The sequence below is a fragment of the Ochotona curzoniae genome, unplaced genomic scaffold (assembly GCF_017591425.1).
Source record: "Ochotona curzoniae isolate NIBS_2020 unplaced genomic scaffold, NIBS_Ocur_1.0 scaffold_2476, whole genome shotgun sequence".
NCBI lineage: Eukaryota > Metazoa > Chordata > Mammalia > Lagomorpha > Ochotonidae > Ochotona > Ochotona curzoniae.
The window spans coordinates 16,652,940-16,679,122 of NW_024467095.1; the positions used below are offsets into that span (position 1 = coordinate 16,652,940).

A 26,183-nucleotide genomic window follows, 5' to 3' on the forward strand; every position below is an offset into this window, starting at 1 on the left:
GCTGTTAAAGGCATTTGGGCAATAAACCGGTAATGGAAGATTTCTCTATATCTCTTCCTTGCAAACAAAATGAGATAAAATGTAAAATGTGTGTGTAAGTGTATGTCTTCCAACAAATTGATTCAAATAAATTCTTTTAAGATTTATTTATTTTTATTGGAAAGGTGGATATACAGAGAGGAGGAAAGACGGAGGAAGATCTTCTGTCTGATGGTTCACTCCCCAAATGGCTGCAATGGCTGGAGCTGAGCCAATCCGAGGCCAGGAGCCAGGAGCCAGGAGCCAGGAGCCTCTTCCAGGTCTCCCACACGGGTGCAGGGTCCCAAAGCTTTGGGCAGCCCTCCCAGGCCACAGGCAGGGAGCTGGATGGGAAGTGGGGCTACCAGGATACTAACCAGCGCCCATTTCATTCAAGGCGAGGACTTTAACCACTAAGCCATTGCGCCGGGCCTAATTCAAATAAATTCTAAATTCTAGCCTGGCTTTCCTGGTTGTTACAAACATATATATTTGTTAAGTGAAGAGTATACAGCAGAATTTTGTTTTAAGATTTATTTGGAAGAGTTGAGAGAGAGAGAGAGAAAGCTTCCTTTTGTGGCTGAAGCCAGAAGCTTCTTCTGGGTCTCCCCTGTGAGTGCAGGGGCCCAAGCACCAGGACCATCCTGCCCTGCTGTCTCAAGTGTGGCAGCCTCTGCATATTCCTCTTACTTACAGGAAGACCCTTACAGAAAGTTGCTCACACAGGCCCTGGCAGTGAGCTCAGGAATTCCTGGGGCCCAGGAACTCGGAGGCTGGTATCAGTGGGGTGGGCATGTTTGTGTTGGTGCCCAGGAGTTCCCCTGTATATCTGATGGTGGAATTCTCCTACTTACACTGCACTTTATGAGGCAGCAGGTCATGTTTTGTGTAGTGTATTTGTCACGTTCCACTCTTACTGGAAGAACATGAGGACTCCTGTGCCTCGTAGCCACCCACGTTGTATCATGAACCTTTTGGAATTTGTGCCAGTTTGAGGAAGGTAAGCTATAGCTCAGATGGCCTTCAGTCTTCATGGATTCTGGGTCTCCCTTCTCTAATTTTATCTTAGTTGGTGCTTATTTGCATTTTACTGTTCTGGTCATCTTAGCACTCTGTTTTTGATTGCAGTAGCCTTTCTGTCTTTTTCTAACTTTTGTTCTTTCATTCCTTCGTTTGTTCATTCCTTCCTTTTTTTTCTTTCCTCCCTTGCATCTTCCGTTCCTCCCTCCTTCTTTCCTTTCACCCTTTAAACCCTCTTTGCAGCGTACATACCTTCGCGGCGATTAAGGCAGTCTTGAAGCTATGTGCCAGTCACTGCTGTTGAATCCTACATTATTACAAACCCCACCCTCCACCACACACACACACCCAGGGGTACGTTAGCACTCCCTCCCCATGCTCCTCATATGTCCTCTACGGCTTTGCCTTTGCCGGGCATTTCCTATAAGTGGGGTCGTGCAGTCTTTGGTGTGCTGTCTACCTCCTTCTCTGAGCTTGCTCTTTCTCAGATGAGCTCTTGACGTTTGCTCATTTCCTGTTGCCTGTGTGGGTGTATTTATCTTCCTGGCAGTCCCTTCTGGCACCTGTGTGTGGAGTCGCATCACTAGGCTGGGAGTTTTAGAGATAGGCTGCTTCTTGCATGGTGTGGACAGAAAGGGGTGTACCCCACGGGGTTCATTTGGAAATTGTTCCTTTCACATTTGCTTTACTTTCCAAGTTTTTGCATTGACCAAAGAGGACTTTCAGTGTGTGCACAAATGAAGCCATGAAACTTAACAAAATAAGGGATGCTGTGAAATTGTGACAAATTCTGGCTGTGAGGTAGTTGAGAGGGCAAAAGTAAACATTTAAAAATAAACTACCGTTGGTTTTCTTGCATAAAATGGCTTTAATTTACTGCCTGCTCAGTTTGTGATCCTTACATATGGGCAGCTGTGGAAAAGGCAAGGATTCCAAGATAAGGATGGAAAAGCAGTTGGAGATTTCAAGAAGACCTAAGAATTTACGCTTAATGAGAAATTGGTTTAACCGATGGGGCCCAGGGGAGAGAGACCCACTTCATGACAGTGAGGAAGTGGCTTCCCAAAGTCTGTTCCTTCCCCCTGGTCAGTAGAGAACACTGGAGCATCCCTATCTCTGGGGACCTGCTCCCAGGAGTCCTTGCTGCACACATCAAAATCCGCAGTGCTCAGGGCCTGCGTAGTATGTATATAGTGCTCAGATGGCATAGTATTTTGCATGGCTAATTTTTCTTCCAAATATTTTTTTTATTCATGGATGATTTAATCTGTGAAAGCAAAAATCACAGGTACAAGGGGTTATGATTGCCTATTTATAATATGTGTATATTTAAAAATTTATGTTGTGGGGCTGATATGATGGCTCAAATGACCAATCCTCCACCTGTTAGCATTAGCATCCCTCTGAGTGCTGTGTCGTGTCCCAGTTGTCCCTCGACTTCCATCCAGCTTCGTTCTTGTGGAAGGCAGCGGAGGATGGCCCAAAGCCTTGGGACCCTGTACCCATGTGGGAGACCTGGAAGAGAAGCCCTTGGCTTCTGGGTTTGGATTGGCTTAGCTCTGGACCTTGTGGCCATCTGTGGAGTGTGGGCAGCAGGGTACCATAGCCGCCCCCATGAATATGAAGGGCAGTCGCAAGATGGCAGCTGGCCCAGGGCCAGGAGGCGGGGTTGGTTCTGCCAGTAGGCAAACAGGAAGTCACGGGGATAGGCTGATGCCCTCACTGCGATTATACCATTGCTACTGGCCTACAGCCGCTTTTTGCAATAAAGGGTCCAGTTCCGGTTGCGGTGGTTTTTCCCAGACCTTCAAGAGTGTGCCTGGTCGTTAGTGTTGCTGCAGGTCAGCGACAGTGGAGTAAACCAGCAGACCATCTTTCTCTGTTTCTGCTTCTCTCTGTGTATCTGCCTTTCCAATATAAATAAATAAATCTTTGGGGAAAAAAAGTAAGATTATTATCTGGGCAAAAGGGCTGCATGAGTAGGAGATTCACTGGTTAACTGAGGAGGGACATGAGAGACCCTTAAGGATTGATGGAGATGAGCTATGTATGATTGTGGTGATCTTTACACTGTACCCTTTATTTATCTTTAGATTGACTTATTTATTTGAAAATCTGGGATTACAGAGAGAGAGAGAGGGAGACAGATCTTCCATGTGCTGGCTTACTCGCCAGCAGGCCACAAGGGCTAAAGCTGGAGCTCAGGCTGGGGCTGGGCCAGGTCATGGCTAGGAACCAGAAGGTTCTTTCCAGTCTCCCACATAGGTGGCAGGGGCCCAAACACTTGGGCTGTCTTCTACTGCTTTTCCCAGTCCATTGACAGAGGAGTTGACTGGGAAGCAGAGCAGCTACGATATGAACTAAGGCCCATGTGGGATATTGGCATTGCAAGCAGCAGTTTTACCTGCTATACTATGATAGCTTCCCATACTACAACATTTCAAATGAGCACATTTTATTGTATGTAAATCAGACTTCAATAGAGTTGATTTCAAAATTTCTAAGACAAAAAATTAGCAAAAATTTCATATCAAGATTTATACAACATACAATTTAAAAAATATATATTTATTTTCATTAGAAAAGAGAGTTACAAAGCAAAAGAGAGACAAGACAGAGAAAGATCTTCCATCCACTGGTTCACTCTCCAAATGGCTGCAGTGATCGCAGCCGGGCTGGTCTGAAGCTGAGAACCAAAAGTTTCAGGTTTCCCATGCAGGTGCAGGAGCCCAGGGTCCCAAGCCATCCCCTGCTGCTTTGCTAGGCCATTTGCAGGGAGTTGGATCTGAAAAGTGGAGCAGCTGGGGCTTGAACCGGTGTCCATATGGAAAGCTGATGCTGCACACCCAGGATTAGCCTACTATTCTACGGGGCCAGCCTCTAGGGGAAATTTGTTCAAAAATCATCTCCACCTCCCAGGCTTCCACTGGTTCCTCTGTCACTAGAAAGGAATCCTCAAGTCTTGTTAACTGGTTCTTTTGCTGTCTCTGTGTCTCATTTCAGAGGAGCTTGTGTGGGAAGGGGTGGGTGGGATAGGAAGGCGTGTGTGTGTGTGTGTGTGGTGGGGAGAGGCTGCTGTGACCTACTTTTCTGTAGTCAGCAGGATTTTGGCGATTACTCCTGCCCTCTGCCCTGTGTGCTCTTCCCTCCATGCTTTACTCAGTGGACTTCAGCCCTCCTGGCTGCTTTTGCTACACATTGCAATTGCTTGGGGAATGTCTAAAAAAAAAAAATACTGTTGTCCTACTCACGGACATTGGAATTTAGTTAAAGCATGAATTGGGCATTGGGATTTTTATGAGGGGCTCCTAAGGGCTTCACAGTTTGTGAAACACTAACTTAGGGGCTGGAGAAATAAGCCTAGACAAGGGCGTTGGCTGGCGTTGGGGTACAGTAGGTTAAGCTCCCACCTTTGATGCCAGCATCCTGTACTAGAGCTCCATTTTGAATACCTGTTGCTCTTGTTTCCCAACCAGCTTCCTGTTAATGTGCTGGGGAAGGCAGCTGATGATGGTGTCAATGTTTGGGCTCTTGCCGTCCATGACGGAGACCAGGAGATGGAATTCCAGGAGATGGAGAGTGAGCTAGCTGTTGGAAGATTTTTCACTTCTCTCTCTGTCATTCTGCCTTTTAAATAAATCAAAACTTTTTTTTTGATAGGTAGGGGGAATTGCCCACAGTAATGGAGATGACTTTTTGATGGCACCACAGTCACTTGTCCTACTCCTGTCCAGCTAGTGGCAGAACATGCACAGATGTTCAGCCTACTCCTGTCCTCCCCCGGCCCCAGCGGACTGGAGTCCCCTCGTATTGCCTCCTGCCTGGTGCGTTCTCATCCGGGAGGAGGCTGAAGCATGCAACTTGGTGCCCAGTGTGCTGGATGACACAGCCCTGCTTTTTCAGCTACATCGTTTCCCTGTCCTCATGTGGTTTGTTTCTCTGCTCTTGCACTCTCTCCTGATCAGCCCCTGGATGCAGGGAGCAGTTGGGCCATCCTTACCCTGTAAAACTGTTGTGATTTAGTCACGAATGCCCGCAGCCCGAGGGAGACCGCACTTGCGTAGCTTTGCAGTAACACTTCACTAAGGCGGTTTCTACTGGTGTGCTCTAGATTTTATCTTTCACACATCCTGGTTCCTTTTTTTTGACCTGCTCTATGTGAGGGTGAGCTATTTCCTGTTTTCAGTACAAATCAATTCTCTGTGTATATCAACGCCAGGAGTTATGGGAGAACAGAAAAGGAGATGGGAAATAGAGAATGGATATTTTGAGTTTTTGTCAAAAATCTGGCAGCTCTCAGGTGATTGTGTCTTTCTTTCTGGGCTGGCAATCGCTGGTGTGCTGGGCGAGGGGTCAGAGGTGAACACACAGCTACAGAACTAAACCTAGAATTCGATACAAGACCAACCCACTGTCTTCTCTCTCAGTGCACATTAGCGTCCCTGGGGCTCACCCCAGTGCAAAGGACCCATCTCTGTGTTGTAGTCAAGGTGGAGGTGTTTGGGAAGACGCCCAAGCTGATTATTGGATGTGTAGCCAGCCTCGGACACAGTGTATGGGCTAGCTGTTTGGAACCCAGTGGTGGGGGAGAACGCTTATTGCCGGATGTAAAATGCCTTTTTGTTCTGTGGCTGAAAAAGATGATTTGTTTTTGAGACTCTGGCCTGAGATTCCTGGAAGAGAAACAGTTCTGCCTTTTTCAAGGTCATCCTCTCCCCCTTTAAGGAAAAAAGAAAACAGTTCATCCTCTCTTATCCCGAGGCATATTGTTTATTTTAAGTTTATCTTTTCCTTCTGTGGACAACATTCTTCAAATGCCTGTTTTGGCCTGGGAACTTTATGATAGCGTGTAGGCAAGCAGTGTTGTGTTCTGGGGGTGGAGGGTTCCTATTGCTTGTAACAAGCTTTCTGGTGTGTGTGTAGGACAGTACCATCAGGGTCCCCTGGAAGCATGTGGGAAGTAAGTGCCAGTCATCTACCCCAATTCATAGGCCTACCAGTCTCTTTTTAAAGATTGATTTTATCTTTATTGGAAAGTCAGATATACAGAGAGGAGGAGAGACAGAAAGATCTTCCGTCTGATGATTCACTCCCCAAGTGAGCGCAACAGCCGATCCGAAGCCAGGATCCAGGAACTTCTTCCAGGTCTCCCACATGGGTGCAGGGTCCCAAGGCTTTGGGCCGTCCTCGACTGTTTTCCCAGGCCACAGGCAGGGAGCTGGATGGGAAGTGAGGCTGCTGCGATTAGAACCAGTGCCCATATGGGATCCTGCGGCGCTTTCAAGGCAAGGACTTTAGCTGCTAGGCCACTGCGCCAGGCCCAGGGATATCTTTCTTAAAGCATCCAATCAGCAGACCACGTTCTGGTTGGTGTGCAATACAAATCATCAATCAGGTTAAGCTCAGATCACACATTAAGTCAATCAGCTAGCAAGCATCTTAAATGAAGCAGATAAATGTAGTTAACTTTGCTCAAAACTTAGTCAAGGAGCCAAAAATGGAGTCACATCTGACCAGTGTTAAGGCGTGCTATCTCCCGCCTGTAGCCCATCACTTGTGAGCCCCTTCCTCTGGATGTGAGTGGCTTGGATGGGCTTGGAAAAGCCTGGAAGTGCAGGGTTCCAGGCAGAGAAGCCTCATTAGGCCAGCTGGCTGTCTTTAGCTATTTGGAGGAAGTGCTGGTTTCAGGGACCTAGTTAGTGGTGCCTTCCTTGGCCAGCACGGGGCAGAGCCAGGACATGTTCTAGTCTTGCAACTTGCTGTGATTTGCAGAGAGGTGCCCTTGGCTTGGCTCCCTGATCAGGATTTCTGGGAAAGCAAAAGCTTCTTCATTCCTCTTTCAGGGAGTTGTCAATCATCTCAGAGCCTGTGGGCAGAACCTGAGCAGGGGTGGAGTGTTGTAGCCCTGTAATTTTCAAATTGTATCAAAATGTTAATGGATTGTCCCTGGAAACAGTGGAGTGATTTATGCCTTATGAGTTTCAAACACATCTAGTCAAGTTCTAAGAAAGGGGATTTCTGCTTTGGGCCCGAGACGAGACTGTAGAAGTCTGTAGATATCCCCTCCTGGGAGTTGGGGCAGCGGACTGGGTGTTAGCTCCCCTGATGAGAGTCTGGGTGTATGGACTGAGGCGGGGATACAGGGCAGAACCCTGAAAGGGAGCTGAGGTCAGCCTTATCAAGGAGTGCCAGAAATCCACTGAAAGCCAAGGACACAGGGTGGAGAGAGCCAAGGGAGGGCCTGCCTGGGAAAAGGACTGGGAGAGACTCATCAGCGCCTGCCCAGCTACCCTGGACTTTTCTTTTTGTTGGATTATTTCTACATTGCTGATCAGGGTGGGAAGCATCAAGGGCCAGGGAAAAGTGGATGTGATCACCACCTCCAAATATTCAACCTTTTCTTCCTGTGTCTGGGGGAAGGGAAGAGACCAGGGAAGATGTCATACTCAGCCTCCCGACCGCCCCAGCACTATGGGATGGGGAGCGGTCTCCCATATTGACCCAGGGTCCCAATGTGGTACATGCTCTGGGCTCTGCCCAAGTGGTCTCAGTAGTTCTGAAATGCTGATCCAAGGATGAGGGAACCCACCCAATGTCCATTGGCTGTCACAGTCAACCCTAGAGTCCTCACTCATCCTGATGTTTGCTTTCATCGCTTGCTGGGGTAGTTGTCCAACCTGCCCTGTTCTTCCCCCTCTGCTGTGGTACCAGATGTCCTCTGCAGGCTCCAATGGACTGCTGTATCCTCCATGTCCACTGCTCCATCTTTTCCAACAAAGAGGGCGAGTTTTGCAGGGAGCAAATATAATATGAATATACAGATTTATATTTAATATAAATCAAGACTTTTAAGTTACATACGTATGTGGATATGTGTGTATATCTACATACATACTAACTTTTAAAATTATTTATTTCATTTGAAAGGCACAGAGAGAGACACACAGACACATCTCCCAGTTGGTTACTTCCATAAATGCTTGCAGCATGCAGGTGTCGTGCCAGGCTAAAGGCAGCAACTGGTCACTCAGTCCATGTCTCCCCTGTGGATGGGAGGGACAGAATGATCGCAACCATTGCTGCTACCTGCCTGGAGCCAGGAGTCAGGCAGGAGATGGGATTAGAACTCAGCCCTCCAGTACTCCTTAGCTGTCCTAACCGAGGGGGTCAAAGGCCACCCCCTAAGCCTGTGCTCCCCTCCAGGAGGTCCAACCTGTAGTGTTTACCAGAGGATCTGGGCTTGGATCTCCCTTTACTGGAAGTGTCAGGAACGCATTCTTCTGCTGGGCTTCCCTGAAGTGGCATCATTGAGTCTTGTCATGTTTTTCTTCCAGGAATTTATGCAAGTATTCTCACGATGTTCTCTCAGAAGATAACTTCAAAATCCTGAAAAATCATGAACTCTCAGGACTGAATCACGAGGAGTTAGCGGTGCTCCTGGTCCAGAACGACCCCTTTTTCCTGCCTGAGGTAAGTAGCAGTGCCTGTGTTCCAGAAGCAGGGAGAGGGTCTCTGGCAGCCTCGTGGCGTGGAGCTGTGTTGCAAGTCTGAGCCACGTGGAGTGAGTCTGCAGGTGGTGGCTGGGGCAGACTCCAAAGATCCTAGCTGCTTTTCTCCCACGTGCTTCTACAACCAAGCAGCTGACGAGTCCCCATGTGAGCAACCAGAAGCCCAAGATGCAATAGGAGGACAGATGGATGCTTTAATCCAAGGGGCCCTCCCAGTAGATGAAAAGTGACGGCAAGGAGGAGGTGTGGTAGTAGAGGTGCTCACTACCCTCCCCCCAAACACAGTGACCCACACCCATCCTGTAATTTACCTCCTCTTTGACTAGCTGGTCTAGATAAGAGGCCAGCAATCTGTAGACTACAGCCCAGCTCTGGTGTGCCTCTCGGTTTTTATGATGAAAGGGTTACTGCAACACGGCAGTGCCTGGGCTTGTATGGCTGTCTAAGGCTGCTGTCCTGGGGCAGGGTGGGCTGAGTCACTCCAGCAGAGGCCCAGATGGTCCTTTCCAGCAGAAGTTTGCCAGTTCCTGGTTTTACCCGGATAGGGGCAGGTAGACAACCAGAATGTCAGGTGGCTGAACTCCATGATGACATCAGCGGACTCAGGCCACTTGTACAGCTCAGGTTATCTTCAAAATGTGGCTTCCATTTGTTTTTGTTGTTGCTATTTTGTAGCTATTGGGAGTATAAAGAGGAAGTGGAAGGCAAGGCAAGCAGTGTCCCTTTGAAAAGGTGTCATGTGAATTTCATATATAGCACATTTAGCCACAGCTCATGGGCCAGAGCCTATCACACATATACCAAAGGGAGTTGGAAAGTGTATCTTCTGGCTGAGTAACCATTTGTCGACCTAAACCCTGAGAGCTTTTGTCACTAGAAGAGAGATGGAGGCAGTGGACAGTTCAGAATCTCAGCCATTCAGAAGTCTGGGGCTGGCCACTGGTTCACTCCCTAAATGATTACAATGGGTGGAACTAGGCCAGTTCAAAGCCAGGTGCCCAGAGCTTTTTTCACGTCTCCTACATAGGGGCTTCAGAAGCCCAAGCACTTGGGCCATCCTCTGCTTTGCCAGGTGCTTCAGCAGGGAGCTGACTCAGAAGTGGAGCAGCTGGGACTTGAACTGGCACTCTTATGTGATGCCGGTTCTACAGGTCATTAAACCCTGATGGGTTTCACTTCCTTTGCTGTGTGTTTCACTTCCGTTAAGACTTAGGGATGCCTGCATGTGCTGAACGCCAGCTTAAGTGCTGATGGCAGCAATAGGCAAGGGGTACTCCTTGCTCGAAAGAAACTTGTTACATTTTCTCACTTTCCGTTAAGGTAAAAGCATTAGGCAAACCTGATTACGTGGCATGTAATATAAGCTTGTAAAACTATAGGATGTTTTTTATTTTTAAATTTTTCTTGGAAAGGCAGAGAGAAGGAGGTAGAGATAAAAATCCTCTGCTGATTCACTCCCCAAGTGGCCGCAGTGGCTGGGGCTGAGCTGATCTGAAGCCAGGAGCCAGGAACTTCTTCCAGGTCTCCCATGTGGGTACAGCATCCTAAGACTTTGAGCCATCCTCCTCTGCTTTCCCAGGCCTCATTTAGGGAGCTGGATGGGAAGTGGAGCAGCCAGGACATGAATAGGCACCCACATGGGATCCTAGCTTGTGCAAGGCAAGGATTTAGCCGTGGACAATCATGCAGGGCCCACTAGAATATGCTTCTTAAAGGAAGAAATGATTTCACTTGTTCTGGCCTGCTCAAGGCAGGAGCACTCTTCCCTCAGTATCAGCGAGGCGGCAGGAGTATCCAGAGCATCTCCGGTGTTGTTGCTGGCTGTCCAGTTCTGCACAAGCCTCCAGGATACTGGTTCTCAGGCCTCACTGTGCATTTCCAGAGGGATTTTGCCAACACACAAGTTGGAGACTGTTATGGAAAGAAGACTGTCAGGGACCCGACAGCCCCTGTGGAAGAGGAAGAGACTCACAAGATCCTGAACCCCTTTGGTCTCAAGCTTCTCTAGAGCAAATGTCTGGGCTTTGGTGCAGTGGAAACAAGCCAGCAAGAGGGAAGCCACAGAAGCAAATACCTAACAGTTAGCCTTGAGCTGTCACAACTCAGTTCCAGTGTTCCTGTCTGGTTGGTATTTTATCTGAGTCAGCCGGCCAAACTGGCCTGTTTCTGCCGTGACTCACAACAGACTGCTGCGTGGTTTTCGTGGGAGCTCTTCCCCATGTGGCCTGTATGCAAGTCTGTTTTCTTGCCTTACAGTCCTGCTCTCTGCCTCAGGACCCCACCCTAGGAGGTCTGGCCCTGTAGATATGGGCAGGGCCCCAACATTTCATTTTGAAGAACTTTAGTTGCAGGTGGTGTCGGTGGATGGTGCTTGTGCAGGGACTATACTTTGAGAACCAATATAGTCCAGGGTCAAGAGGCTGCATAATAGACTGTAACAATTGTAATGGTCTAAATTGGGTTTCAGATGCTGCCTGTATGATTAAATATTCCTGGAATTGGGATCCATGGCTTTGATGTCTGTACAAATCATGGAGCCCCATATTGACCTGGTTTGCTCAGAGTCTGATGAAACAACTTAAAAAATATTTTAATCTTCAGAATGTCTGAAATTCAGGTTGTGATTTTTTTTGCTAGTCATATTGGTTTCCCAGTAGTTACAACATTTTATCACCCTTTATATTTTATAAAACACTAACTTGTTATTTAGTCTGTAGAGAGGAAAATATTTGTTTTTTTAAAATTAATTATTTTACTTTTATTTGAAAGGTAATTAGGAAAGGAGAGAGAGATCTTCCAACCATTACTTCACTCTCCAAATGGCCACAATGGCTGGAGCTGAGCTGATTTGAAGCTTGAAGCCAGTAACATCTTCTGGGTCTGTCTCATGGGTGCAGGGACCCCAGGACTTGAGCCACGCTCCACTGCTTTCCCAGGCCATAAGCAGGGAGCTGAATAGGAAGGGGAACAGCTGGGACATGAACCAGCACCCAGAAAGGATGCTGAAAACACAGGCAGAAGCTTTGTCCAATGTACCATGGTCCAGCTCAATGTTTAACTCTTGCTACAGCAAAGGAAGCAGAGACTGGGAGCAGGTTGCTGGGTCCCCTGAAGTCACAGAGCTGCTTAGAAAGAATCAGATTTTGAAACCAGTGTCTTCCAGTGTGTGGCCTGCTGTCGGTGGCAGTATTCCATCTAGCTGTGGAATACATAGGTGATCTTGGGAGGAATTTCACATGCTGCCAGCAGACTAAATCTTGGATTCTAACAGTTATGTGTGGGATGCACAAGTTCTTCTGCTGCAAACTGAATTGACCTCCCAATACAGCCCTTCTTCCTTTGGGTTCCTTTATAAGGTAGGTCCTACTTGGCATCCTGTTTTGTAGCTGCCCATGGGATCTTGAGTGTTCTGCAGGCTATCTACTTCCTCCTAGCCTGCAAGCCTCTTCTGTCCCAGATGACTCATCAGTGGATTGCAAAGACTGTGGGATGTGCCCGGGTTTGTTTCCCCTTGCTTTATCTCTGCTTGCTCCAGAAGTTGCGTGTGAGCTTTCCTTTATGCATGTGTGGCAGATGCAAGAGTTGCTTTTTGTTGTTGTTGTTTTGTAGATTTGCAAAACTTACAAGGGAGAGGGTCAGAAGCAGATTTGTAACCAGACGGGATGTGAACGACTCCACATCTGTGAATACTTCACCCGTGGGGAATGTTCTTACCTCAACTGCCTGAGGTCCCATAACCTGATGGACAGAAAGGTGCTGGCTGTCATGAAGACACATGGGCTGAGCCCAGATACAGTTCAGAACATCCAAGACATCTGCAACAGCCAGCATGCCCGGAGGAACGCCTCTGGCTCCAAAGGTAGATACCTTTTCCTTTTGAAGTGTCCAAGCTTCCTTCTTCTGTATGTGTGTGTGTGTTTTTAAGATTTATGTATTTTTATTGGAAAGGCAGATTTGCAGAGAGAAGGAGAAAAAGAAAGATCATTCATTTGCTGGTTGACTCCCCAAGTGGCCTCAGTGGTTGGAGCTGAAATATGAACCGGCACACACATGGGATCTTGGTGGATGCAAGATGAAGATTTAGACATTAGGCTATTATTGTGCCAGGCTCACCCTTTATCATTTTTAAAAAAGTTTTCAAAATTTTTATTTGAAAGAGAGGGAGAGAGAGGCAGAGAATTTTCCATCTCTTGGCCTGTTTCTCAAATGCTGATGATGACCAAAGGTAGGTCAGGCCAAGACCAGGAACTTGGTACTAACTCTGGGTCTCCTATGTGAGTGGCAGGGATCCAAGTACATGGAGCATCACTTGCTGCCCTCCAGCATACACGCTAGCAGGAAGCTGAATAAGGAATGAGAAAAGGACTTGGATGACATACTCCAAAATGGGTTGTTGGGGTCTTTCTCTAGGTCTTGCTTTTAAGATTTTAATATTTTTATTGGAAACACAGATTTACAGAGATGGAGAGACAGAGAGAAAGATCTTCCATCTGCTGGTTCACTCTCCAAATGGCTGCCGTGGCTGTATCAGAGCCATCCAAGCTGATCCAATGTTAGGAGCCAGGAGCCTCTTCTGATTCTCCCATTTTGGTTCAGGATCCCATCCTCTGCTGCTTTCCCAGGCCACGAGCAGGGAGCTGGATGAGAATTGGAACAGTCAGGACTCGAACTGGCATCTATATGGGATTCTGGAGCTTCTAAGGGAAAAATTAACCAATTGAGTCAAACCCTCATGCGATATATTTTTAGAGATTATTTATTTTTTCTTGGAAAGGCATACTTACAGAGAGAAGTAAAGACAGAGATTAAAATCTCCGGTCCGCTGATTCACTCAAGTGGCCACAACGGCTGGAGCTGAGCCTTTCCAAAGCCAGGAGCTTCTTCCGGGTCTCCAATGTGGGGGAATCCCAAGGCCTTGGGCTGCTCCCTTGCTTTCCTAGACCACCAACAGGGAGCTGGATGGGATATGGAGCAGCTGGGACACAAGCAGCACCCATATGGGATTCTGGTGCGTGCAAGGCGTGAGGGCTTTAGCCGCTAGGCTACCATCCTGCTGGACCTCACCTGTGACATCTTACCTGCTATACCAAACTTTGGTGTTTAAAGCATTTGATGTATACTCCTGATGACATTTCATACTTCAGAACTAGGCCATTCTACATAACCACAATAAAATGCAGAAAATTAGCATTAATGTGAAACCATATGCAAATTAATTTACAGTCCACAGTGTTATTTCTTAAAAAAAAAAAATGTTTTTTAAAATTGGGACCAGAGCCATGGCTGGGCCCAAATTGATCAATCTTAAAAACAAAACAAAACAAAACTGAGAGATAAGCAAGTGAATGAGATTTGACAGACCAGGTGGGCCATTCAGCAGGAAACCCAGTGCCCGATCTGTGTTGGTCCTGGAGTTTTAGGGGGATGAAATGTATGTCTCTGTCTCCCAGTCCTCAGTGTTTCCCTGCAGTGTCGTTAGTCAGGAGGTATTGGGCACAAAGCTTCCATGTGGCTGAGTGGGACTGTGCATGTTTAAATGTTAGGTTGCTCTCACGTCAGCCCATCCCCCTCCCTCACTGAACCATGTGAATGTCTCCTTTTTGCCTCTTCTTACACACATGGGCTCATTTCTGTCTCCATGCCTAACACGTTTAGTTCTTTTGGATACATAACTGAATGTGGAATTGTTGGATCATATGATAATTGTGTATTTAATTCATTTGAAGAGCAGAGTGATAAAGAGAAAGGAAGAAATAGAGCAAGAAAGAGGTCTGCCATCTGCTGGGAAACTCCTCAAATGGCCGCAACTCTCAGGGCTGGACCAGGATAAAGCCAGGGGCTAAGGGTTTCATCCAGATGTTCCCCTGGATGGCAACAATCTAAGCACTTGAGCCATCTGCTGTCTCCCCAGGCACACGGCAGGGAGCTGAATCAGAAACAGAGTGGATGGGACTTGAATTGACACTGAGATGCCAACATCACAGGCGGTGCTTTGACGTGTCACATCCCAGGGTGCACATGAAGCTGAAATTAAGAGCAGAGCTGGGACAGACTTGAACCCAGGCACTCTGACCCGGGTTGTAGCTATCCCAAGTGGGATCTGTGTGTTTATTATTTATTTATTATTATTTTTAAATGTAATGTATTCTTTCTTTGTTTCATTCATTCATTTATTCATTATTTAGTTCAGAGGCTGATGGAAAGAATTATCCTAATCTCTAGTCCCCCCCCCCCCGTGCCCATATCAGCTGGGTCTGAGCCAAGCTGAAGCTGGAAACTTGGGTATGGAATGGTTGGCAAAGCTGGAAATGCTAGGAGGAGGAGTAGTGGAAGAATGGTAGTCAGGTTCATGCTGCTTTTCATTTTGTTTCATTTTGGTTTGCCTTTTTCCAGCTCCTCCCTCGCATCATCATCATCGAAGGCCAAGGGTGAAGACAAATAGAAACAGAAGCAAGAGTAAAGACCGACACTTTCATTACGGCAGCCAAGAGTTTGTTTCATCTGCTTTGGCTTCTCAGAGGTCTTGCACATCCAGTCCAGATCCCATCAGTTATGAATCTCCCTTGGAGGATGAGCCTGTGGACAAACTCACACACAAGCTGGCCGAGCTAGAGAGCAACGCCCATGCTGAGCCTTCCTCAGGCTTGGCCAACCCTGCTGACCTTACAGGACAAGGAAAGGTGGAGGATGGCCAGAGGTTCCCAGCTGATGCCAGGGTGGGCAGCCTCCTGAATGGGAATCACAGCAATACCAACTCCAACTCCACTTCTATCCCTGAAGGCTCCAGGAAACCTGCAACTACAAATAGCATGTTTTGGCCTGATCTCAAGAACACCAACGGCAAAAGTAGAGTGGCAGACAGCCTCCACGTCCCTCTTGGTAATGATGCTAATGCAGGGGCCCCAGAAACAGCTTCCTCAAGATCTGCAAATTTCAAAACAGTTATGGAAGCTCAAAGAGAAATCCCATCAAGCAGGATTCAAAAGGCCCCAGGAACTAGCCCCTGGGATTCCCCAAGCACTGGGAAAATGAGACATGCCGAGGACCCAGGCGTGGTATTTCCGTATGAGAAAGACAGAGAAAGTATATTCCAGGCTAAGCAGTCTCTCTCCAACCCATCAAATGTCTCTGGGAAGATTATAGATCAAAGAGCTGATGTGGCTAAAACTGTGGCCCCTGATTTGGGCATAAAGATGGCAGTTACTGTGGAAAAACAGACAAGCTCTGGAAGTCAGAGCCCGACAACCCATGACATGGCCACTTCTCGGGAAAATGCTGCATCTGCCCGAGCCAGAATTCTGAATCTACCCTCCCCACCTTCTTCAGGCCCCAGAGCTGCAGCCTCTGAGACCAATGGTCAGAACTCTGCCCAGGTCTCTGTCAACCAAGCCAATGAATTCACAAGGAGGACTCCAGACTCTACCCGTGGTAAGTCATGAAACTAAGGGCACTCCTGTGTCTTGGTTCTGTAGCACAGCGACTGTGCCTGGTGACGTCTCTTTCAGATGTCTCCCAGCAGTAATTATAGGACTAGAGTTAGGGGATTTTACTTAAGGTGAGGCATTGGTGAGGAGACAGGGAGAGATCTGCTGGTAAAGCTGCATGGACCAGGCTGCTCTGTTGACTGAGAAAAGGAATAGTTCAACTGTGGTTTAAGAAATAAGCATCCTTCTTGTGTGACTCCAAGGCTCCTGTTTCATTTTCTGGAGGGGCTGTCTGGACCTTTATGAGCAACACACGAATCCAAGGAACTTCCTTGAACATGGCCCCTGTTTCAGGCAGCTTTCCTTGTATGAGGCTAGGTGTCTTTTTGTTTTATATGTAAATCTCAGCAAACCATCCTCTTCTGTTTTATAGCTTCCGTATCTGATGTCTCGAGTCCCGAATCTTCCAAGATGAATGATCACAGCTCAAAGGAAATTTGTCTTGACTATTTGTATAATGGTTGTCGACATAATAGTGAGTAGCAAAAGAACTTTTTTTTTATAACTCATTTATTTTTATTTGAAAGGCAGATTCACAAAGAGAAGGAGAGAAAAAGAGAAAGATCTTCCATCTGCTGGCTTGCTCCCCAAATGACCACAAAGACCGGAGCTGAGCCTATCTGAAGCCAGGAAAAAGCTTCTATCAGGTCTCCCACTGGGCACAGCGTCCTAAGGACTTGGCTCGTCCTCTGCTGAGTGGGGCAGTCAGCAGTGGAACTTGGTTGGATTGGTTTGGACCCTGGCTAAACAGTCCTTCCCTCTTTTCTTTGTAGGCAGCTGCAATCGAATGCACTTCAACTTGCCTTACCGGTGGCAGTTGTTCATTGCAAACAACTGGGTGGACTGTAAGGACATGGAAAGGATTGAGGAGGCTTACTGTGATCCCAAAGTTCAGATGTAAGTTGATGGCTGTCCTCTGGCTTGTGCAATTGACAACATCATCAACGGGAAACATAGCGCTAAGCTTCTGGGAAAAAAAAAAAAAGAAAACATACCTTGCCTCCTTGCCTTTAGAATTTTAGAAGTTAAGAAGTTTCAAATAACTTCTTTTTGGTAATACTTATTGATTTTTATTGGAAAGGCAGATTTACACAGAGAAGGAGAGATAGAGAAGAGATCTCCTTGTGCAGATTCACTCCTGAAATAGCCACAACAGCCAGAGATGAGCTAATGTGGAGCCAGGAGTTTGCAGCTTCTCCTGAGTCTCCCACATAAGTGCAGGATCCTAAGGACTTGGGTCATCTTCTGCTGCTTTCTCAGGCCATAAGCAAAGAACTGGATTGGAAGTGGAGAAGTTGGGACAGGAACTGGCACTCATATGGGATGCCAGCACTTGCAGGTGGAGGATTAGCCTGTTCAGCCACTGCACTGTCCCCTCAGATAACTCTTTAACGCAATATGGTAAATAGCTACAAAATGAAAAAAAAAAATACAAGCTGACTCAGTTTGAAGTTGTACTAAGCCTGGATAATTACTGGGAATTCTGGAAATATTAGTTAACTAAGCAACTTAAACAATGACATAATTTGTGGAATTGATTTCTCTCCATTTCTCTCCATTGTGCCCTACAGAGCAAATGAAATGCAGAAGTTGGTGTACAATTGTAACAGCTTATCACTAAATGATTAAAAATACTAAATGGTTTAGAACAGGATAGACTTTGGCTGAAGGTCATGTTTTTATTCATTTACTTTAAAAAGATTTTTATTTATGTGAAAAGCAGAGTTACAGAAAGAGAAAGGAAGAGATTAAAATCTTCCATCTGCAGGTTTACTCCCAATGGCCACAACAGTTGGGGCAGTGCCAGGTCAGAGCCAGCGGCCAGGAGCTTCTTCTGGATGTCCTTTGTGGATGTAGGGTCCCAAGGACTTGGGCCAATAGCTGCTGCTTTTCTACATGCATTAACATGGAGCTGGGTTGGAAGTGGAGCAGCTGGGAGTTGAACCGGTGCTAATATGGGATGCTGGTGCCCCAGATGGTGGCTTTACCCATTATGGCACAGTGCTGATCCCAAGGCCGTGATTTAAAGCATGATTTTGGTAATTTCCATTAGCCCTAATCCAGGATTTTGTTGTATACATTTGCTCCTTTTTTTTAATTGTTTAAGATATTTCTTTCTGTTAGAAAAATAGATTTACAGAGAAGAGAGACAGAAAGGTCTTTCAACTGCTGATTCACTCCCTAAGTGGCCACAATAGGCAGAGCTGAGCCAGTCTGAAGTCAGGAGCCAGGAGCTTGTTTGGGATCTCTTAGGCAGGTGCAGGATCCCAAGGCTTTGGAACATCCTTTCCTGTTGCTTTCGCAGACCATAAGCAGGGGATTGGATGGGAGGTGGAGCAGCGGGGCACTAACTGGTACCCCTATCAGATGCCTGTGCTTGCAAGCAGAGGATTAGTCAATTGAGCCACTGTGCCCCCCCAGGGGGGCTCACATTTGCTCACTTTTAAAAATTGTTAAGATTTTTTAAAGATTTGTTTATTTTTATTATAAAGTCAGATATAAAAGAGGAGAAGAGACAGAGAGGAAGATCCTCCATCTGATGATTCACTCCCCAAGTGACCACAACAACTGAAGCTGCACTAATCCAAAACCAGGAGCCAGGAACTTCCTCCGGTCTCCCACGTGGGTACAGGGTCCCTAGGCCTTGGGCCGTCCTCTACTGTTTTCCCAGGCCACAAGCAGGGAGCTGGATGGGAAGTAGAGCTGGCAGGATTAAAACTGACACTCACATGGGATACTGGCAAGTTCAAGGCAAGGATTTTAGCTGCTAGGCCACTGTGCCCGCCCCCTAAATTTTTTTTAAATTTTATTTTTGATGATGTTTACATAGTTGAGAAGGATGCATGCCCATGTGGATCACTGATAAGGATGGGAAGGGTAGAGCATCAGGGGAAGGTGGTTGAGACAGTTGTTTTTAATTTTCGTTTTCTTCTTCCTGTATCTGAGTGAAAAGGGAGAGAAGGGAGAGGGCTGTACCACATCAGTACCTGAAGATGGGGTCTGCCACTCAATGTTATCTCAGGGTCCACAATGTGGAACATATTCTGAGGGTATTGCTCATGTGGTTTTGATAGTTCTGAAATGCTATTGATTTCATTGCTCCAAAGATGAGGAGATCTTTCCAAGGTCCATTGGCTGATGTAGTCCACTGCAGGGTCTCTACTTGCCCGGATACTGACTGTCAATGCTTGGACGGGAGAGTTGTCCAATTTGTTCTGACCTCCACCCTCTGCCCCCCATGCTACCAGACATCTTCTGTAGGCCTTAATGAGCTGTCTTGTCCATCACGTGCATCTGGGCATGCCATCCACTGCATGGCTTCCGCAGCTGAGGCAGCCCAGTTCTGACATGTGTACTCCACGGTCATATCACAGATCTTGTGATTTTTCCCATGGTTGGAGTTTCAAGTCCAGCAGTCCAGTTGGAGGAGTCCTCAAAGAAACCTCACTATAGATGACTCCAGACCTGACTCCTTTGGTTTGGCAGTCAACATCAGTCTGTCACTACATCAGCCTACATCTACACTGGGGTTGGAACAATGTCCGGGCCAGTTCGCCGTCCTTGTTCTGTCACTCACCTTCACCAGTGGGAACCACAGTCCAGCTGGGGCATTCTCTTAGTTCCCAGACCAGGCCTGCTCCCAGCCATAGATCTTGTGCATGCCAGTGATTGTTCTGACCCATCCTGACACAGTCCATCCCCTGTCTTGACCTTTGCCATAGTTTACTGCAGCCTGGCTTGTCCTGGCCTGCTCCCAGTCCCAACTCTCACTGGTTGGTGCTACTGCCTAGCCCTGCCCAGTCTGCCCCCATCCTTGGCTTCCATGCAAACTGGTAGGTGTGATAGCCTAGCCCAACAAGGCCCACATCCCCTCCTGGCTCCTGCACATGCCAGTGTGTTATGGCCTTGCCTGGTCCACCCCCAGCCCCCTTTTCCTAAGAGCCAACCCATACATCTGCTGAGAAGTTGAGTAGCCTTGCCCTACCTGACCAACACCCAGCACTGTATCATGTGCTCACCAGCAGGAGCTGTGGCCCACGGGGGAGCTCCCCAAGTTCTCCTAACAGGTCCACTCCCAGACCCAGATCCCATGTATGCCAGTGAGTACTAGGCCCTATTGGGCATAGTCTGCCCCGCCTCTGTTTTGGCTTTTGTGTATGCTAGTGGATGTTGCAACCTGGCCTGTCCCACCCACAATTCTTGGATGTCTCTGAAGGTGCTGCAGCCTGGACCAGCCCAGCTTGGACCCAAACGCAATACCCATGAGGGTGGATGAGTTCCATAGTCATACCTAGCTTGACTCATTATCAACCCAAGCTCTTGGGCAAACCAGTGGGTATTGCATTCCACAGGGGTGAGCCCATATATACCCCCTCAGAATTTACCTCAGACCTGGTTCTGTCATTTACTGGTTAGTGACCCATCCTCTGTTCTGACACTCATTGGTAGGTACTGTGGTCCAGCCTTGCCAGAAGGCCCCAAGCCCCAGCTTTTGTTTGGGTAATAGTTGATGCTAACTAGCCCAGCTCAGGTCTCCCATGTGGGTGAGTCTACTAGTCTGACCCAGAAAGGTCCTCCAGTTTCATCCATGAAACTGCTCAGTCTCAGCTCCCTTGCTTACCTGCAAGTACAGTGGCCTTGTTGGTGGAAGTCCTCCAGAAGTCACTTCTCAACTGCAACATTCTCCATCAATGAGTGGTCTCTGCTCTCCCACATCCCATACACCGTTTCCCTAAACAATCCATAACCCCCACATCTGGGAGCACATGAGCTCCCTGGTTGGAAGCTCTAGTGGGATGGCATGCTAGCCTAGAGCCCTGCCTACCTACCCAGAACCCCAGTGCATGCACAGGTCCCCAAACCAGGCCCCTGGCGCATGTGCTTGCCTGGGACCCTACCCCTTTGCCTGTCTGGGACCCAAGCACTTACTTGCTTCCCCAGGTCCATGCGTCCATGCTGGCCCAGGCCCCAATATGTGTACAAGTGTCCAAACCCACTGTCAACCACCACTTCTTGCCAGCAAGGCAGCTAGGAACCTACAGCTCCCCCTTCTTGCTCTGCCCCCAACTGAAGTACACGCGGGAGTCCCACCCAGCTGGCCCTGGCCCCTGGCAAGTAAGCTGCCTGCCTGCCTGGGTAGCAGAAGGAAAAGAAGGCTGTTTGCTCCTTCTATCTTCCCACCTTTTGTTCTTTTCCTTGGACTGGAAGTATAAATATCTCACAGTTTTGCTTCTGTCAGAGTGGAAATGGGTGATACCCACCAGACCCCATTTGCTTACCAAGTGCAGGGATGGCAGACGCATCCTGCTTTGGTAAAGCAATCCTTCGGGGGAAATATTTCATCATGTGCCAATTTAGTGGTTTTGTTGGCATTTCTGTGTTGATGCATTTTGCCACCAGAGGGTGGCATCCACAGTTTTTTTTCTTCCTAGGAATATATTTTTTTCTCCTTTAAGTCAGTCTAGAAGTTTCTCCACTTGTCACCCTTGAGATTTGGGGTCCAGATACTTTTTTTTTCTGAAGTCTGTTAGTAGCACTTCTGGCTGTCTTTGGGATTCTGATAAGCACTTCCCTTTTCATTGACTCCAGCTGTGATTAAAAACATGTCTTCAGCAGGATGCTGTCAGATGTTCCTAGCACAAAATTGCTCCTGACTGAGAACAGCGAATCTAAAGAGACCATCCTTGGAGTAGTTCTAAACATTTTGCACTCCAAATCCCCTTGATGCTCTTAAAATGTGTTAAGATTGCCAAGAATTTCTGTTTCTGTTGTTTCTAGCTATCACTGTTAATCTCATTAAATTAAAGCCAAGGAGGGAAAAGGAGGAATCCCTGTACCCGTGAAACCGTGTCATGGAAAATAACAACAAGAATAAAAACATTCAAACTGAGAAAAAATGAAACGCTTGCTTCAAAGTGACAGTAAACTCATTCCTGTTCATATGAATTGTATTCATATGTACCTATGAAATAAATGTGGTTATACACATATACCTATATATGAATACTTCTATTTGTTTTCTTAAACCAAAAAATTAACATGTGTAACATGGTTTTCTAGTTTCCAAATCTCTTTAACTCCTGGCATGATAAAAGACAAGTGGATGCTCATATCCGCTGCTTTATCTGTATGTGAAATCAAGCAGAAGAATAGCCCTCTGGGAAGCTCTCTTGAGGGCCGTAAGAAAACAAAAGTGAAAAAGGCAAATCATGCCTTCCTGGTTATTAGAAAAATAACTTTGACCATGAGGACCCCTTGAAAGGATCTTAGATTCCCAGCTCACGTTTGTGCATTGAGCCAATCAGTTGTTCTGTGCATGCTTTTATTTGGGGCTTTTTTGTTTTTTTCGGGGGAGGGAAGGAGGAAATAATGCATTTTGTGATACCATTAAATATATACCAGGGGCAAGTTACTTTATAAACTCTCTGTATTTCAGTTTTTTCTTTATTTATAAGATCTCTATAAAGAAAATGGAAGATAATTTTGCATCCTAAAGTTTCAGTTTCTGTTATGGAAGAAGAGAAGAAAGAGAATGGAGGTCAGGGAAGCATTTCAACTTTATATTTCTCTCTGATAGCATTTCTTTAGGAAACCATACCATCAATTTCCAGAAGATGATCTGTGATCGTACACTCATGCGCCGTATCAGCACGCCTTCAACCGTAACAGATTCCTTTTTTTCCATCTTTGCCACCAAATGGACTTGGTATTGGAGAAGTGAATCTAGCAAATGGATTCCATATGGAGAAAAGGTATGTCTCCTTCCTCATTGTGAACAGTGCTTATCTAAACTCATCAACTCAAAAAAATTAGCAAAACATTTCATGTTTACCCATGCAGAAAGAGATGGGATTGAGGAATTAATGGGATTTTTTTGCTCTATATGCAACTGTTAAAGGATTCATTTATTTTTATTAGACAAGCAAATCTTAGATTTATGGAGAGGAGAGACAGAAAGATCTTCCATCTGCTAGTTCTCTTCCCAGGTGGCCACAACAGCCGGAACTTAGGGCCAGGAGCTTCCTTTGGGTTTCCCACATGGGTGCAGGAGCCCAAGGACTTGGGTCATCCTCTCCTGCTTTCCCAGGCAATAAACAGGGAGCTGGACAGGAGATGGAGCAGCTGGGACATGAACTGGTGCCCATATAGGATCCTGGTGTCTGCAAGGTGAGGATATAGCCACTGAGCGCTGGGCCCCATATGCGGTCAAATTTGCATTTTTTTTTTTTTTTTGACAATTAGAGTGAGAAATAAAAACATTCCTACTATTTTTACAGATTTATATTATTTATTTGAAAGGGAGAGTTATATAGAGAGAGTAACTCCCCAAATGTCTGCTGTAGCTGTGCCTGTTTCAGATTGAAGCCAGGAGCCTTTTTGGGCTCCCAGTTGGGAGCACTTGGGCCGTCCTCTGCTGCTCTCCCAGGTGCATTAACAGGGATCTGGATCAGAATTGGAGCATCCAGGGTATGAACCAACACCCATATCAGATGCTGCCATTGCAGATGGAACTTTAACGTGCTATGCCAAGAGCTGACCCCCACAATAATTATTTTAAGGGGCATTAGGCTCAGTGGCTAAATCCTTGCAAGGTAATGGCAGGGATTTCCTAAAAGCCTACCCTGAAACCTTTGCCTGTTCTTTTTTTTTTTTTTTAATTAGGACAACAATCAGCCCGCTTCAAGTGTTGACTCTTTGTACCTGGAGTCTGTGTTTCAGTCCTGCCCCAGGGGAGTTGTGCCATTTCAGGCGGGTGTCCGAAGCTATGAGCTGAGTTTCCAAGGTAAGTGTTGGTGTTTGGCGATGTCGCGTGTGGAATTCAGCAAGTGTTGTATGTGTGGGAGCAGAGTATCCTGGATGTGCTCCCCCCGCCCCATGCCTGTGAGTGGTGGCCGATGACTCTTCTAGAGCCCAGTGACTTGTTGGGCAACCCTGGAAAAGGCAAGTGGTCATTCCAGTCCCAGTTGCCTCAACTGGAAAATCAAGGGATTGGACCAATAGACTCGGGTGCAGGGGAGTGGACTGAGCTTTGCCATGCTGAGCTTCTGACTCAGTGGAGGCAGCCCAGGCTGCAGCTGTTTTCTTTTTCTTCGTTGTTGTTGTTGCTGTTTTTTGTTTTCTTGGGGGGGGGGTTGTTTGCTTTTTACAAATGCTGATGACTACAGTCATGACCTTGGGACCTTTGAGCACCTGCAGAGTTTTGGAATCATCATCTAAGTCAGGGGTTCCACCCATCACTTTGACTGAAGTATTTTGTATTCCTCCATGTGCATTTGAGCCACTATAGAGAGGCTTTCCAGCTGACAGCTTCTCCCATGGACGGGCCTCCTTCTGAATGCACAACCCTAGCCACTGCCTACGTGTCATCAGATACTCACTAGTCTTTTTAGGACCAGTTCAGCAGGTGCTTCGGAGGAAGCTTCTTCAATTTGTTATTAGGTGGTTCCTGAGCCTTCAGTCTTCTGCCTCTCAGTCTGTGTAACTTTCCAGGAGCGTTTAGAAGTGCATTTTCAAAAGCAACATGTTTGTTTCAAGATATGCAAGACACGCTTGCCTTTTCATTCCTTCAGAAATCTGTCTCGGGAAATGATTTGCCAGAAGAATAAGAAAGTGATAGGCACAAAGATGTTTATTGAAGTCCTGGTGTAGTACTTTAAAAATAGGAGCTACCTGAGTGCCAGAAAGCCGATGACTAAATAAATTGAGCTATTCAGTTTGAGTGGTGTGTGGAGCAGTTAACTAAAAATAAGATTATGAAATCTGTGTTGTAAAAGCAAGATTGGATGTAAACTGAAAAAGGCAGAATCCAAGTTTACATTCATGCATTTTTCCATTTGTATATTGAGATTTAAAAGGCCTTAAAAAAAGATTTATTTACTTTTATTGGAAAGTCAGATTTACAGAGAGAAAGATCTTCAATCTGCTGGTTCACTCCTCAAGTGCTCGCAGTGGAGAGCCCCTTCCATTTGTTGACTCACTTACTCTATGGCTGCAATATTTGGGTCTGGGGCAGGCCTAAGCCTGGAGCCAGAAACTCCAACTGATTTTTCCACATGGGTGAACAAGACTCAAGTGTTTGAGCATCAGCTGCTGCTTCCTAGGCATATTAGCAGGGAGCTGGAACAGAAGCAGAGCAGTGAAGACTAACGTTGCACTCTGAGATGGGATGCAAATGTCCTGAGTGGCAGCATAACCCTCTGTGCCACCACAGTGACCGACCCTCTAACTGAAATCTTACTAGACCAAATGTTTGCCCTGTACTTTCTAACCGCCCTCTCCTCCCCACCCCCTTTTTTGTTCTGTTTATTAAGGAGATTGAACAATAGGGAAAGCTAATTGGAGGTTAGTTGGGTAGGGAATAGACAGAGGGTAGAGAGACGAGCGCCCCCTGCTGCTGGAGAGCTCCAAATCACACAGAAACCTGTCAAGGCCGGCTTTGGGCTTGGCTAACCCAGGAATCACCACCATGGCTGGCAGGAACCCAGTCAGTTGAGCCGTCTCTGCTCTCTGCCAAGGGCTATATTCGTGGAATGCTGGCATCAGGAGCACAACCAGGAAGCCTGGGGTCGGGTGTAGGCACCCTAGCCACCGGGCTAAACAACTTCCCCATTTTCAAATAAATTTTGTGTTTCTTAACTGGACAGCAAGTGTATTCTCTCATTCATCAAGCTTGACCTTGCGTGCCAACTGTGAGCTGGTGATGATGATGATGGTGAATTTGCTCTCTGGGGTCCAGGAGGCTGGTGAGAGACAGTGAACACCAGGCTAGTCAGGCAAGTTCAGGCAGTGGGAGCAGCTATGGAGAGAGAACACCTCTTTGATTGAAATTCCAGATTTTGTAACTATTGGAAGTGAGACTGTTTTCTTGGTTTTTTTTTTTTCCCCAGGTAATTCAGCAATAGTGTTAAACAATGTTAGTAATTTCTGTTCATTAACTTTGTACATTGCAGCTTTGTAGAATTTATTAGTTCTGATGGCTTCTTGGTGCATCTTTAGGGTTTTAAGTTTATACATATTTAAATATAAATGTTTAATTTATATATTACCTATATAATTTTTAAAAATATAATATAAATATTTAAATAAATATATATATTTCACTTGCAGAGCAATAGAAAGAGAGGAAGATAAACTTCTTCTGTTAATTTCACTC

At 46.5% G+C, this 26,183-nt stretch overlaps 1 protein-coding gene across 3 annotated transcripts in view; it reads left to right on the forward strand.

The window, feature by feature from the left end:
- The window catches only part of ZC3HAV1 (zinc finger CCCH-type containing, antiviral 1), a 50,996-nt gene that overhangs the window by 7,465 nt on the left and 17,348 nt on the right, over positions 1-26,183 (forward strand). For all 3 annotated transcript variants that reach the window (XR_005886070.1, XM_041002426.1, XM_041002427.1), the window contains exons 2-8: positions 8,373-8,508; positions 12,156-12,405; positions 14,940-15,974; positions 16,404-16,505; positions 16,804-16,927; positions 22,608-22,782; positions 23,693-23,813. Coding sequence is in view for 2 of the 3 variants with exons in the window: in XM_041002426.1 (XP_040858360.1) it covers positions 8,373-8,508; positions 12,156-12,405; positions 14,940-15,974; positions 16,404-16,505; positions 16,804-16,927; positions 22,608-22,782; positions 23,693-23,813 (1,943 nt within the window). In the remaining variant the exon portion in view is untranslated. The remainder of the gene's footprint in view (positions 1-8,372; positions 8,509-12,155; positions 12,406-14,939; positions 15,975-16,403; positions 16,506-16,803; positions 16,928-22,607; positions 22,783-23,692; positions 23,814-26,183) is intronic.